This window comes from Desmodus rotundus, chromosome 2 (assembly GCF_022682495.2).
Source record: "Desmodus rotundus isolate HL8 chromosome 2, HLdesRot8A.1, whole genome shotgun sequence".
Taxonomy (NCBI): domain Eukaryota; kingdom Metazoa; phylum Chordata; class Mammalia; order Chiroptera; family Phyllostomidae; genus Desmodus; species Desmodus rotundus.
Window position 1 is genome coordinate 154,946,240 of NC_071388.1, and position 16,212 is coordinate 154,962,451.

A 16,212-nucleotide genomic window follows, 5' to 3' on the forward strand; every position below is an offset into this window, starting at 1 on the left:
ATTTCTTGACGTATACTAACTTACATAATGAAATAGTGCTGTATGTATACATTTGTACCTTGAATCTTTTACTTAACTTAGATTATGAGAAGTTTCCCAGGGTATTTTAATTTATTCTCAAATGTCATGTTTATTAATTATAGAATATTCTTGGTGTTCTTTTCTGTTTGTAGTCATAGATACACCCGAGGATGAAGAAATTCCAAAGGTTTCAACTAAGTTTTTAAAGGAGCAATTTGAAAAGTCTGCCCAGAAAAATTTTCTTTGTTCTGACAAAGAGACAACCCCAGCCAAGCAGATTAAGGTAAGGCAATTTTTCTACACAGAAACATATTAAATGCAAAATCAAATGTAAATGCACAGCATGTTCAAATTATTGAATGCTTGGTGTGGTTTTTCAACAAAGGAAAAATATTCTGAACCATTATTTATTCTGTTCCATAGACGAATGTTATTTTATATGAGAAAAGCAGTGGAGTCAGAACTTTTTTCACTGAAGAAAATAGGGGAAGAAAGGATCATATATTCTCTAAACTTTAACATTAGATAAAATAATAAAGCCAAGTTTAAATGTCAGATAACTAAATAAAACAAAACAACCCTCAAAAGTGCTTTCAGACTTTTATCATTTCCTTCTAGATTACTGTGTGTAGCACATTCAGTAAAGGAGGAAAACTAATCAAGATTATATACATATGTTAAAATACTGAGTAGATGGATTGAATGGGGAATATAACTCTACATGTGCAAATGGATTATAGGAAAGGTAGTCACAAACACTGACTGTTGCTCCTATGACTGTTTCTAAATGGGGTATGTCACCTGTCATTCCCAATGGAGATGTCATAACAGATGGACAGGTGAAAGGCAATGCCTAGAAAGTCTCCACTACTCCACCTATCTTTATAAGATTTGATTTTCTCTCCCTTAAAGATGGAAAGTGAATATGAAGAGATTTTAAAGCCATCATCAATTGTGGGTACCTCTTCTACTTCTTGCTCTTCAACCAGCCAGAGGAAGGAAACATCAGCCACAGGATATAGTGACCACAGTGCCATTTCCTCAACTGTGGCACAAGTTTATGCCAGTCCTCCGGGAAAGACAGAAGAATTTCCTCCTCCCCCACCTGATATACTTCAAACTTCATTAGATGTGACAGCATTTTTCCAGTCCCCTGAATTGCCCAGCCCTCCTAGAATACCACCAGTCCCCAAAGAATTATATTCCAAGCAAAGAAATTTATATGAATTAAACCGTTTATATAAACACATTCATCCTGAGTTAAGAAAAAACTTAGAAAAAGATTATATCAGTGAGGTTTCTGAGATTGTTTCTAGTCAAGTGAACACAGAGAGCTCAGTTTCAGCAGATGTACAACAAGCCCGGTATGTTTTTGAGAATACGAATGACAGTTCTCAAAAAGCTCTTAACTCAGAAAGAGAGCACTTGGAATGGGATGAAATTCTTAAGGGGGAGGTTCAGTCCATCAGATGGATTTTTGAGAATCAGCCATTAGATTCCATCAACAATGGCTCTCCAGATGACGATAACATCTCCAAGGGCATTGCAGATCAAGAAATCATTGCTGGTGGCGATGTGAAATACACCACGTGGATGTTTGAAACCCAGCCCATGGATACACTAGGGGATCGTTCTTCTGGCATTGAAGAAAATGCTGAGAAAATTCCTGAGCTAGCCAGAGGAGATGTGCGCACAGCCCGGTGGATGTTTGAAACAAAGCCGTTAGACTCAATGAATAAAATGCATCAGAGTCAAGAAGCACCCGTGGTAACTGCCATAACAGATATAACTGGGGGAGACGTGAAGACTGTGAGGTACATGTTTGAAAGTCAACATCTGGATCAAATTGGACAGCTTCATTCAGTGGATGAGGTTCACCTACTGCAACTCAGGTCTGAGCTCAAAGAAATTAAGGGAAATGTTAAGAGAAGTATAAAATGTTTTGAAACTCAACCATTGTATGTTATTAGAGATGGTTTAGGTCAAATGCTAGAAATTAAAACTGTTCACAGGGAAGATGTTGAAAAGGGCGATGTGAGAACAGCACGGTGGATGTTTGAAACGCAGCCCTTGGATACAATTAACAAGGATATCACAGAAATTAAAGTTGTCAGAGGAATATCCATGGAAGAAAATGTCAAAGGGGGGGTGAGTAGGGCAAAGTGGTTATTTGAAACTCAACCTTTGGAGAAAATCAAAGAAGATTCACAAGAGGTCATCACTGAAAAGGAAGCAATAATAGGTACAGATGTCTCCAGAAAGTGTTGGATGTTTGAAACACAGCCATTAGACATTTTAAACAAAGCTCCTGGTGCAGATACTCTAAGATCTGAAGAGAAAATGGGGGGTGATGTACAAACTACTAAGCGTCTATTTGAAACACTTCCAATAGAGGCTTTAAAAGATAGCCCTGATGTAGGAAAACTTCAAAAAATCACTGCCTCTGAAGAAGAAAAGGGGGATGTTAGGCACCAAAAATGGATTTTTGAAACCCAACCTCTGGAAGAGATTAGAGAAGATAAAAAAGAATATATACAAACAGTGAAACTTGAAGAAATTGACAGAGGAGATGTAAGGAATTACACACATTTCTTTGAATCAAACAATTTAATTAAATTTGATGCATCACATAAAATAGAGGTGGAAGGAGTCACAAGAGGTGCTGTGGAGTTAAATAAATCACTCTTTGAAACAACACCACTATATGCTATTCAAGATCACCTTGGAAAATATCATCAGGTAAAGACAGTCCAGCAAGAAGAAATCCTAAGAGGTGATGTAAGAAGCTGTAGGTGGCTTTTTGAAACAAGGCCCATTGACCAGTTTGATGAAAGCATTCATAAATTCCAGATAATTAGGGGAATATCTGCCCAAGAAATACAAACTGGAAATGTGAAATCCGCTAAATGGCTGTTTGAAACACAACCACTTGATTCAATTAAATATTTTAGTAATAGAGAAGAACTAGAAAGTAAAACTGAGAAAGCAACAGATATTGTTAAAGGGGATGTCAAAACCTGTAGATGGCTTTTTGAAACCCAGCCAATGGAATCGCTTTATGAAAAAGTTTTATTGATGACTGATAGCGAAGAAATTTGTAAGGGAGATGTCAAAGCTTGCACTTGGCTCTTTGAAACTCAGCCACTTGATACCATAAAAGATGACTCTGAAGCAACAGTCAAATTGCAAACTGTAAAACAGGAGGAGATACAAGGTGGGGATGTTCGTACAGCATGTTTTCTTTTTGAGACAGAAAATTTGGACAGCATTCAAGGAGAAGAAAGGAAGGAAATGAAGGCCATACCAATGGATATCCAAGCTGGGGATGTCTCTGGCATGCGGCATAAATTTGAAAATCAGTCCTTAGATTCTATAAGCTCTGGTTCAGAGGAAGTTTTGAAAAAGATAAAAACCCTAAAGACTGAAGATATTCAGAAGGGCAATGTTCTAAACTGTAGGTGGCTTTTTGAAAACCAACCCATTGATATGATAAAGGAAGGCCAAGAAGGTGATAAATTAGTTAAGACAGTGACTGATATACAAGGTGGGGATGTAAGAAAGGGGTGCTTTATCTTTGAGACTTTTTCTTTAGATGAGATTAAAGAAGAATCTGACTCTGCCAGCACCAAAGAATCAATTACTGAAGAAGTGATAAAGGGTGATGTAAAAAGCTACAGAATGCTCTTCGAAACCCAGCCACTCTATGCCATTCAAGACCGAGAAGGGTATTATCATGAAGTGACAACAGTTAAAAAGGAAGAGGTAATCCATGGAGATGTACGAGGAACAAGATGGCTTTTTGAAACAAAACCATTAGACTCAATTAATAAATCAGAGACTGTGTATGTTATTAAATCTGTCACCCAAGAAGATATTCAGAAGGGAGATGTTAGTTCTGTCAGATACAGATTTGAAACGCAGCCGCTAGATCAGATTTCAGAAGAATCACATCATATTGTACCCACTGTAGACCATATTCAAGGTGGGGATGTAAAGACAAGTAAACAATTTTTTGAGTCTGAAAATTGTCATAAGAATGCTTATATAAGAACAGTAAGTGTCAATGAAATCCAAAAAGGTAATGTTAAAACATCTACTTGGCTATTTGAAACCCACACTATAGATGAGCTGAGAGGAGAAGAGTCAGGATATGAAAATATCAAAACAGTCACCCAGCAAGATGTTCAAAAAGGGGGTGTTAAGCAGGCAGTATGGCTGTTTGAAAATCAAACTTTGGATTCTATGAAGGAGGCAGATGGAAGCATCTCAAAAATCACCAAGGAAGAAATCCCTCCTTCTAATGTCAAGACGACTACTTGGCTATTTGAAACTACACCCCTTCATGAATTTAATGAAAATAGGGTAGAAAAGGTGGAAATTATTGGCAAGAGCATTAAAGAAACCTTAGAAGAACTCTACTCTCAAAAAGTTATTGAGGCTCCTGGAATCATCATTGAGGCTGATGAAGTTGGGGATGTCCGAATGGCAAAATATAAGCTAATGAATCAAACATCTCCTGAGATACAGAAAGAAGAAATTATCAAGGCTGATATCAGAACTATAATGGTGAACCTACTTTCCAAAAGAGACTGTACGAAAAGAGAGATAATGGTTAGTGAAGAAGAGAAGGGAAATATTAGTTTGACCAAAACTCAATTATTAAACAGATCAACAGAATTCCATGCTGAAAAAGAAGAGGTAGTGGGTGGTGACATACAACAAGCAATCAAAAACCTATTCTCCAAAGAAAAGTCTGTAAAGAAAGGCATTTTAATTCAGGAGGATGAAAGAGGGGATATTAACATGACCATCTATTGTCTTCTTCATGAAAACGCTGGTGACACAGTTGAGCGTGAAGCAGTAATAGGGGGTGATGTGAAGTGTACCATTCATAATTTGCTGTCTTCCATATCCAATAATAAAGTATCTGAAAGGGTTAAAATCGATGCCTCTGAGAGGGGAAATGTTCAGCTTTTTACAACATGCATAGAAACTGGAGCTTTGGATTACCTCAAGCAACTCCAGATAGGGTCAAATGAAACACTAACAGCTAGGACAGAAGATACAAAGGACGAAGTAATTGGTGGTGACATAGAGGGCACAAAACTGTTACTAAATAAAAGGCAGTCTCAGGTGGAACGTACTGTTAATGAAACTGATATCATTCCAGGAGACGTGCATAGTACTGTTAAGGTTTTCATGACAGAGCCTCAGAGCACATCTTGTAAGACATCAAAAGAAGAAATTATAAAAGGTGATCTGAAATCAACCCTAAATTCCCTCAGCCAGGCCATAAATCAGAAAACAGTGGCTAAAACAGAAGAAATTATAAGAGGTGACATGTTGGCCACCCTCAAGTCACTTAAGGAATCAAGTCACCCATGGACAGAATTTAAACAGCCTGATGCCATCCATGATGATTTTGAGAAAGCCATTGAATGCCTTGAAAAGACTACAAACACAAGAACGGAAATCCTGAAAAAGGAGCTTATCCGCGATGACCTTGAAGCCTCATTAAAGAACCTGAAAGAAGCACAACGAGCCTTCAAAGAGGTGGATAAAAAACATGGACCCCGAGAAGATGCACAAGCTGTGATAATAGGGTCCTCACAAGAGCAGAAAAGAGAGATTCATCAGATGGCTGCCCCAACAGACAAAAACTGTTTTCTTCAGCCAAGACCAGGACCACTGGAGCCAGCAGCCAGGTGGCAAGGGGAAACAGACATACTCAAACAAACTACAGGCAAATCTTGTCATGAGAATTTAAAAGAAGAAAGAACTGAGGTTAATCTTCCAAAAGCCCCTAAAGGTACCGTAAAGATTGTCATAGATCGTGAACAAAACAATGATGCTCTTGAGAAAAGCCTTAGAAGACTATCTAACCCACATGATAAAGCTATGAAAAATAGCTTTGATACATTTGAAACAGGGGACATAATGGGTGCCTGGACTGAGACCACAACAGGGCAGCATCTTAGAGATGAACATATGAGCAGGCAATTGACTTCAACTGTGTCAATTAAGGAAAATCTAAAAACTAAGGAACTAGAGGCAGTGAGACAACAGAAGAAGGATGCGGTCTTTAACTCTGCCCAATGTCTTGATAAAGCAGTTGGAAAGCAACAGACTCAAACTTGCAGACTGACAAATGACTACCAGAAGCCTGAGTCTTTCCCTGTAAAGAGTTTTAAAAACACCAAGAACACTAAAATGTCAACAAACACCCAAAGCTCTAACCCCAGTCCAACCCAGGGTCCAGTCAACAAGAGAGTCGGAGGAACTTGTGAAGTTTCAGAGCACCTTCAGAAGCAAACTATGTTAAAGCAAGAGTTGCAATATTGTGATAAAGATATAAAGAAAAAGAATGTGAACCCTCAGCCAGTGTGGCCTGTAGATCAAGACATATTGAGTGTAACAGGAGTGAAAGTCTCCCCCAAAAGCCACAATATATTTAAGGCAAATGGCAAAAAGCAGAAGACTGATTTTCATCTGAACAGCCAGGACTTTCTAATGAGGACAAATACTTCCAGAGACTTAAAAATGGCCATGGAAATGTCCTTTAATCCAATCAACTTGAACCCTGAAAATATTGTAAAAGAAAATGAGGGCTCTCTTCCACCTCCATCTCCGCCTCCTCCTCCACCTTCCAATTCATCATCTGAAATAGAATTTCCTCTTCCTCCTCCACCTCCTTTAATGATATGGCCTGAAAAAAATGGGTTTCCTCCCTCACTGTCCACAGAGAAGATAAAGGCTGAATTTGAAAATTTCCCAGGCCTCCCTCTTCCTCCACCACCAGAAGAGGAGAAATCTGAAAGAGAATGTCCATCATTGTTTCCACCACCTCCCCCTCCTCCAACTCCATCTCTAAACCCAGCCCATCTCCTTTCCTCCTCTGTTCAAGAAAAGCACACTGGAGCGTTGGTACAATATTCCCAAGAAGAAGCCTCAAGCTCTCAGCAAACTCATTCTCAGGCTCAAATCACAACAGGAAAATCAGGAGTACGTCTGCCTCCTCCCACATTACCGAAACCCAAATTTTTCAAGCAGACAGAAGATAAAATATACTATGGTTCCCCAAGAGTAGAACTGAAAAGTCCCCTGACAGATATGGAATATAAAATTACTTCCTCAAAGGAACAGAAAAGAGTAATGATGGAGACCAGCAGTGAACACACAGAGACAAAGCAGGACGTATCTAGGAAAAGTGCTCCTGAGAGAAAACAACTATGTATGGACTCTACGAGATCTCTCTCACAGACGGTTCCAGAAACTTTACCGCCCAAGGAAAAACAAGGAAAAACACCTCTTGTAAAATCACATTCATTTCCTGCAGGTTCAGGACAACAGACTCCAAAACCTTATATGAGAAAATTTAAGACACCTTTAATGATTGCTGAAGAAAAATACAAACAACAGAGAGAAGAGCTTGAAAAACAGAAACATAAGAATTTTTGCTACAACATAGCCAAAACGGAATGCCAAAGTCAAAATACATCAGAGTTGGAAAAGGAAGTGTTTTTACAAAAAACAAATGAGGAGTTTCCCAGACCTGGAATGGATTCAGGGGTCACTGTGGCCCAACCCCCCGCAGACCCTCAAAGACATTCCCAAGTTCAAGCAGTGTGTGCTGATGACAAGCTCTCCACAGCACCAGCAGTAACAGTAGCCGCCAAGGGGCTCCAGCATGTCCTAGCAGCCTCAGAAGACAAAGATGTCATGAAAAAGGAAGTTTTACTGAGCTCAAGGGACATGATACAAACTAAATCAGCTTGTGAAATTAAACAGAGTCACCAAGAATGCAGCACACAGCAAACACAACAGAATAAGTATCTAGAGCAGTTACATCTGCCCCAATGCAAACCAGCTTCCCCCAGTTTCAAAGTCAGAACCATCAAGCTTCCAAATCTAGATCACAAATTAAATGAAACACACCACAGCTATGAAAGCCATAAAAAGCAACCTGAAGTTGATGTTCAAATCGTTACCAAAGAACAGCACCAGGAAACTGAGAAACCTGAAGCAAACACTGAATATAGTAATAAGCAATCTGTGGCTGACAAATATTATCAATTACCTGAGAAGGAGAAAAGAGTAGCAATAAAATTGCCTAGAGAACCCTCAGGGAAAAGCCATGAAAGTAAGCACAATATAGTTCCGGAGAAGCAAAGAGAATTCAGAGAATCTGAGAGTGGGAAACTTCTAGAAAGTGAAGCAACAATTCAGGGCCCACCAATGATTAGTCCAAAAGAAGAAAGACTAATGGTTGAAAGAAAACAAGAACTTTTGAATAAATCAGCACAGAAGTTAATCACACCAAAGGTTACTGACGCACATCTTCATTCTCAGACTGAGAATGTCCAGCACACACAAATACAGACTTCTGAAAGTCAAGCTGAACGTAAAAAATTTCCCCAGCCAGACAATAATCTTCAGGAAGAAAAATGGGTTGGTGTAAAGGGCATACAAGAGAAAAAAGTCTTCTCTAATACTAAAGATTCAAAGCAAGAGATTACACAAAACCAATCTTTATTTTCCTCTGTGAAAGAATCCCAGATGGATAATGGAAAATGTTCTATAAATATATTGGAATTTTTGAGAAAACGCGAAGAACTACAACAGATTTTGTCTAGGGTAAAACAGTTTGAAGCAGAGCCAGATACAAATGGCCTTAAAACATTTCAGACCCTGTTAAATATCATTCCGGTATGGCTGTTAAGTGAAGAGAAAAGAGAGTATGGAGTTCGCATTGCTGTGGAGAATAACATAGAAAAAATCAAAGAAGAAATAACATATATTAAAACTCAAGCAGAGGATATGCTTGTGTCTTGTGAAAATATTATTCAAACAGCCATGGTATCCTCTAAAGCAAGCAGGCAGAAAAATAAACCTACTAGCCTTAATGAAACACCTAAAGTGTCTCATGCTAATGTCAGCTGTAACAAAAACACCGAACAGAAAGAGAACACCGTTGTAGAAAAAACACAGCACCACCACGTAGAAACCCATCATGCTGCAACTACTAATAATCATGTGAAAACCCATCGGGAGATTAAATTGGAAGATAGCAAGATTTCCCCTCCCTCTCTAAAGACACGCCCTCCATCACCAACTTTTATAACAATCGAGTCTACGGCCCGGCGACCAGAAACCGCCACTAAGGATGAGCTTCCTCAGTCCCCTAAAAAGGACACTTTTGCTGAACCATCACCAAGAACACCTGTGTCACAAACATCTGGAAATCACAGAGCAAATACTTCCCCTTCCCCACCCAGGAGCCGCTCTGAACAACTTGTCAAACTCAAAGACACCACTGCAAAGTTATCCAGAGGTACTCTCCCGTGTTCACCAGTAACCCCAGGTCCAGTTATAGACAGGAGGTCCGAGATCGTAAAGTCTCCTGCAACTCTACGTCGTCAAATTAAGATAGAAACTCGTGGTAGAGACTCCCCAACAATAACCATACCGATAAATGTAAATCGAGTTGATAGTGGTTCCTTCAGAGAATCCATGGAAGCTCAAGGGGAAGTTAGGAAAGTAGAAAAAAGAGCGACTTATCTTCACAGAGATGGAGTAAATGCCACCAATGGCACACTGCCAGACACTGAAAGTTTTGACTCAGTCGAAGTCATCCACAAAGTGGAAGGGCCTCGCCTGTCAGAGCATGCTCAGAGGTATGAAGCAGCCAACCGAACTGTGCAAATGGCTGAAAATTTCATGAATGACCATGAAAATGAAATAAACAGATGGTTCCAGGAATTTGAGAATGGCCCAGTTTTTGAAGCAAAGTCAAATACAAGAGTTTATGTAAATGGAGAAGCAGACCATAATGTAAAACAAGAAAGTCATATGTTTTGTAAGGAGGAGTTTGGATTAACATCTTTAGAAAACAATAGTTTTACAGGCTTTTCTTGCAATCGTCCTAGAGCACAGCTAGAAAATATGGCTGTTAAGCAGCCCAGTGTACACTCTGAAACAAGATCTCTAAGTGAACATTTCTCAGGTGTGGATGCATTTGAGAGTCAAGTTGTTGGGTCGAAGACCACAGTGTCTTCGACACATAATTCAGAAGCTGGCAAATCTGGCTTTGACTTCAAGCATGCCCCACCAACCTATGAAGATGTCATCGCGGGCCACATTTTAGATATTTCTGATTCACCTAAAGAGCTCAGGAAGAATTTTCAAAAGACGTGGCAGGAGAGTCAAAGAGTTTTTGAAAGTGTGGGGTATGCAACCTCAGATGCTTCTGCAGATGAGATGAGAACCACCTTCCAAGAGCAATCTGCCTTCAGAAGTGGTAAATTAGCTTGCAAAATGTAAACTAAGATTAACCCATTTAAAGGCATGTGCTCCATAGCTAAAAGGATTTTCAGCTAAAAGAGTGCATGAAAGTAACCAAGCAATATAACCTAAGACTAATAGCTTTCCCTGGTTGCCATATCCTTCTCTTTACAATGCTTGTTTTTACTACTTTCTCTTTACAAAAACATCTAATATGACTTGTCTGCAATGTGTGAGAATAACAAATACTATTACACATATAGATTATTGAGACCTCTATTTGTTAAGGTAAATAAGGGTTTGAATAAATTAGCAGATATAATCATCATTATTATAATAGCATTATTATAAGTATTATTATATGTAACTATATACTCGTTAATAATTGTCTACCAGTATAGCACTATTAATATTTTTATTAAAAGTTATTATTTTATCCACATATTTAAGACAATATTAGATAATATCGCCTGACCTACTATTGATGTATTGTTAACTTTCAGGCCTAAGTGGTGTTTGCGTTTGAACTCAATACTGCCTGATAATAGTTCAAGAAGCAATTTACACTCATTATGTGTGCTTTAAGGATTTTTACCGATTGGTGTCACTGACAAAAGTGTAGGTTTGGAATTAGACCTGTATATTTAATTATTGTTATCAAGTCGAAAGTAGTTAACTTTCTCTAATGCCACTGTTTTTTTCTACAACATATTTTTTCACTTTTCTTAAACCCCAAATGATCCTCAGTGAGCCTCAGTCACAGATGGACATAGAAAACACATTTTTTTTAATTTGAATATATCTGGAAGTAAGGAGATTTAAAACATAAGAACTTAGTATATTTTTAACATCAGAGAAAAGCTCATTTATTTATATTTCTCTACATTTTACAATTAATGAGGCTTCACAATAAAAGGATTTGACATAATTAATGTGTATCATTAGTGTAGTCCATTCTTTTAGACAGATTGAAAGAAATAGCAAGCTTAAAAATGAAAATTGCTGAAACTAATAATTATGCCTCTATAATATTTGCAACATATGTGTCTAGTTTATCAGGTTAATATGATTTCTTAATGTGCTTGCTTCAGGCATAGTTAAGCAAAGCTGTCTAATTAATTTCAAATTTTCAGTTTCTGTTATAATAGCTAAAAACATACAGAAAATACACAAAAAGACTGATTTTAAATACAGAAATATGTCCTCTAAGAGAACCAAATAAATAAGAGAACTCTCAGGAGTCCAAATTGAGCCTCGAAGCACTGAAGTACATTCCTTTGTATAAAAAAGTGAGCATGTGTGCTTATGTATGTAACTAGTATGAAAGCTGAGTTATTCTCACTGGGTCATTGTGAGGACCAACACTACTCTGAGGTGAAAGTTCTGTGTCAGATTGGAACCACCATGCAAACACTGGTTAGAAACACAAGCTGCTGTGATTCACAGGAGCTCGCATTCCCGTGAGAGGCAGGGGAACTGTTAAGGCAGGTGTGCAACCCCCGAAACACTGAGACCTGAAGCCATTTAGCCTGAGTACAAACGGCCCCGAACATCTCAGTGTCATCAGTAGAGTCACCATATTGAAGTTAAGAGTTGCTGTCATAGAGTCAACACTGATGTCAAGAAAATATTTAAATGTATACAGTGCTCTCAGGTAGCAAAAGATATGCACGTATTTTAGAAAAATCTCTCCAGAATGCTTTCAAAAACAAAACGTTTGGACCTAGTGAGGTCCAAACCCTAGTATACACGGGGAGTTTAGTCATCCAGAATGAGTGCTCTCAGGGCGCCCATGGCTGAGTTTACCATGTGTTCTGCTCACTGTGTTAGTGCCCAGGTGTTGCTCGTGTATGCCTCCTTCAGTAATGAACGTCAGTTTGTGCGATGTGTAACATGTGGAGATACCGGCGTCAGGCTGATTGTCCCGGAGACTCAGACGCTGGGTTAGAATGGCTTGTGTCCAGAGAAGCAGTCTCACACCACTTTAACTGCATGGCCAGTGAATAAGCTGCTGTTGTTTGTTTGTTTGTTTACAATGTGATTGAAGGTAACACTAAATAAGCCTTTGTACATTTTTAATCTAGAAACTGCTACTCCAAGACAAGGAAATATGTATACTTTGTCAAAAAACAGTCTATCCAATGGAGTGCCTAACCGCCGACAAGCAGAGTTTTCATAAGTCCTGCTTCCGATGCCACCATTGCAGCAGCAAACTGAGGTAAAGGGTTGTGGTCTATAGCTCAAATATTCAACAGCCTGTGGTGTCCTAACAACATCACCTGTCTAGGAAAATGTAGACCCTTCCAGATCTCAGTTATCACAACCGCAGAAGGGATGTGGTCCTTTCTGTTATGCTTTGCTCAGGATGGCTGTGACCATTTCCTTTTGAAATGTTGTGTTCCCACTCAAATCCAGAACGGTTCCTTTTGTGTGAACATGGAGACCATATGGGTAAGAAAAATTAAGAGTCACTGTGCAAATCAGGATTTTTAAGTCACTACTTTAGTCTGAAGTCTAGGCTTTAGATCAGGAGTCAGCAAACTGTTTCTGCAAAGGGCGAGACAGTAGACATTTCCAGCTTTGCAGGCCATGCTGGTCGTGTTGTTACTCCACTTTCCAATGGGGTGGAAAAGCAGCCATAGACAACCTAACACATAGATGCAGCTATAAACCGATGGGACTAGCTGTATTCCAGTAAATCTTCGCATACAAAACCAGGAGGTGGGAGCTGTGTCTGGGCTATTCCATCCAAGTGAAAAAAAAGGAACTTAGAAAAAGTCAATATCAAGTCAGATAAATACTCTGGAAATTCTCTGGTGAAACAGAAGACCTTCCCAAGAGAGTTATAAATGCACTCATTTTCCAAAACTCTTGAAGCAAATGCATTTAAATGAATGCAGCGTTTGGTGTGGCTATGGTCTGAAATGCGGAAGTGTAGTTAATTTGCTAAATCCAATGTGTATCTTTCAGACTATATCCTTCCTGACTTTAATTGCCAATGCCTAACCCTCCTCACTGCAACCTTCTTTTCCCGTGGTTTCCATGACACCAGAGTGCGATGGCTTTCCTCCTACCTTGTAGTGTTCCTTCCCAGACTCCCTCCTGTGTGGGTGGTTCTTTCTCTGTCCATTACTCAAGTATTAGAATTTCTTAGAACTCTGTTATGGGCATTTATTCTTCTCACTGTTTATATTCCCTCTGGTTTATCACATCCATGCTCATAACTGTAATCATCACCCATGTGGCAAAAACTCTGAAATCTGTACCCCTAGCCCAGCACTCTCTTCTGTAAATCAGTCACTTGTATCTCAATGACTAATATATAAGCTCCAGTTGGATTTCTCCTAAGTACAGCAAATTCAATATGCCCCCTTATCTTCTCTCTACCAAAACTGCTCCCTTTACTTCATGGTCTGTATGCTACTCTCTCAGTAAATAACACTAACATTAACTCAGTGATTGAGACATGAAGTTACATTTGACTCCTTTCTCTCCTTCATTTCCTGCCCCCAAGCAATGACCAAGTCGTAGAATTTTTGGCCCATAAATACTTCTTGAGCTGTACACTTTGCTCCACCCCCACAGACCAGGCACCTTTCAAACAAGTGTCATCTCTCATCCGTACTAACGCGACGGCTTTGCTAGCTAGGTGCTCTCCCTAGCTAGATGCCAGTATCTCTCTACCGTCACCACCACCAGCAGCCTAGCAGCCTGCACAGCTCCGTGCTCTGTGATGTGATGAGAATGCTCTTTCTAAAATGCAAATCTGAGGTCACTTCCCTGTTTCAATCATATGCATAGAATGGTTTACTCTATCAAAAAATTAACATCTTAATATGAATTAAAAGGCAATTAAGGATCTTGCTCCCGTTCCTCTCCCAATACCCCTTCCTCCCGTTCCATGTTACTTTTTATGAAGACTTGTCACTTAGTTTTGTTATAAGTTTTATCCAGGGGTTTTAAGTTTTACTATCTAGTTGACATATCTGTTTTTATGTGGAGATTCAGAGATATCCAATAATGTGGCTGCTGCTTTGGACTAAATTTGACTTTAATTTTTAACAGGCATGCTATTTGTTAATTTCCCCAAAAAGGCCAGAAGAACAATTCTATAGGCAAGCTTTCCAATTCGTTCAAAATCCAGTTACCAAGGAAATTCAAATAGTTGATTTTTGTGTGTGTGCTATTTAGGATATACTGAAAATTACAATCCCCTCATATAAATCTCTGTTAGCAAAGATTAGTCTTATCATTTTACACCATCTATAACTATGTAGGCATTACACTATAATACTGTTATTCCAATACCTGGCATACAGCATGCCATTCTAAATACTACAAGAAATGCACTGTATAGGGCATTAGGGGTAACTGTCGTTGAATAGGAATGCTCCATTAACAAGCACATTCCTATTGCCAGTAAACTAATTGTACCAAATCTCTGACTCGTTCATGAAATAATTAACTTCCAAGTTCCCTAAGAATTTGCAGGGTATATATGGAATGCTAATTTTTTTCTTTTTGGTTTTTTTTTTTGGCAGTTTGGGAAATTATGCATCACTTCATGGACACATATATTGTAAACCTCACTTTAAACAACTTTTCAAATCTAAGGGAAATTATGATGAAGGTTTTGGACACAAACAGCATAAAGATCGATGGAATTGCAAAAATCAAAGCAGCTCAATGGGCTTTATTCCTATTGAAGAACCAAATATTTGTAAAAACAAGGCAGAAAACACCCCCATCCTTGGAGATCTTAATCAACCTTTAGACGCCCACAACAGTGAAGGGCAAAGGGACGGTTTGCGGAAATTTGGGGAAAGAGGAAAATTAAAAATCATTTGGCCTCCTTTTAGAGAGATGCCTAAGAAAACCATCCCCCTTGAGGAAGAACTCAAAATGAGTAAACCTAAATGGCCCCCTGAAGTGACAACCCCTTCATCTGCTGAATGTCAAAGGGAACCACTGACAGAGCACATTAAAACCCTGGAAAATAAAAGACAAGAGCACGACGGCATCTCTTTCCGGCAGCCTTATCTGCAGCCCATCCACATGTGCCAGAGAGAAGATGTTATGGGAACCAAAGAAAAGGAAATGTATGAAGCAAGAAAAAATGAGAGAGAAAGAAATAAGAATGTGCAAGATAAGCTGAATGAGGCTGAAGAGACAAAGAACAAGCGGAAAAGTGAAATAGATGGTACTGCCAACGGTAATGCGGTTGTGCAGAGCGCTGGGAAGGAGAAAAATGGAAAAACTAATGAACCTGATGGTGCAGAAGCTTTACAGGTTACGAACACTGATGATGAGGTGGTGCCAGAAAATCATAAAGAGAATTTGAATAAGAATAATAATAACAATTATGTAGCAGTCTCATCTCTGAATAATTGCAGGCAGAAGACAGCTACTTTAGAATTCCCTAATCTATTACCACTGTCAAGCGAAGCAAACTACACTGCAAATGAGTATCAAATTGAAAACTTAGCTAACGCATCTAGAATCTCAGAGTTACTTGGTATATTTGAATCTGAAAAGACTTACTCAAGGAACGTCCTAGCTATGGCTCTCGATAAACAGACTGGCAGAGCCCCTGCCCAGTCTGCCCCCAAATCGGGCCTCAGTGGTGGGTTAGTAGTAAAGGCTAAAAGTTCAATAGCATCTTCTGGTACAAACATTTTAAACATCAAAGGAAACCATTCAAATAACAAAAGTCTACACTTCTTCTTTTCTAACACTGTGAAAATCGCTGCTTTTTCCAAGAAGAATGAGAACATTTTTGAGCGGGATTTGATAGATTCCGTAGATAAAATGAAAACTATGCCATGTTTGTACTTGCGAGAATTTGAGAAGGGCATCGAACATTGGCACGAGGAAACAATAAGCACGGCCCACATCAACAGGAACACGATT

General features: G+C 39.0%; 1 protein-coding gene across 2 annotated transcripts in view; it reads left to right on the top strand.

The window, feature by feature from the left end:
- Positions 1–14,980, top strand: part of XIRP2 (xin actin binding repeat containing 2) — a 71,933-nt gene extending 56,953 nt beyond the window's left edge. For both annotated transcript variants that reach the window (XM_045187454.3, XM_045187453.2), the window contains exons 6-9: positions 174–304; positions 934–10,318; positions 12,387–12,520; positions 14,844–14,980. In XM_045187454.3, the coding sequence (XP_045043389.2) occupies positions 174–304; positions 934–10,318; positions 12,387–12,481 (9,611 nt within the window). In that variant the 3' untranslated portion in view covers positions 12,482–12,520; positions 14,844–14,980. The remainder of the gene's footprint in view (positions 1–173; positions 305–933; positions 10,319–12,386; positions 12,521–14,843) is intronic.
- The last annotated feature ends 1,232 nt before the right edge of the window (positions 14,981–16,212 follow it).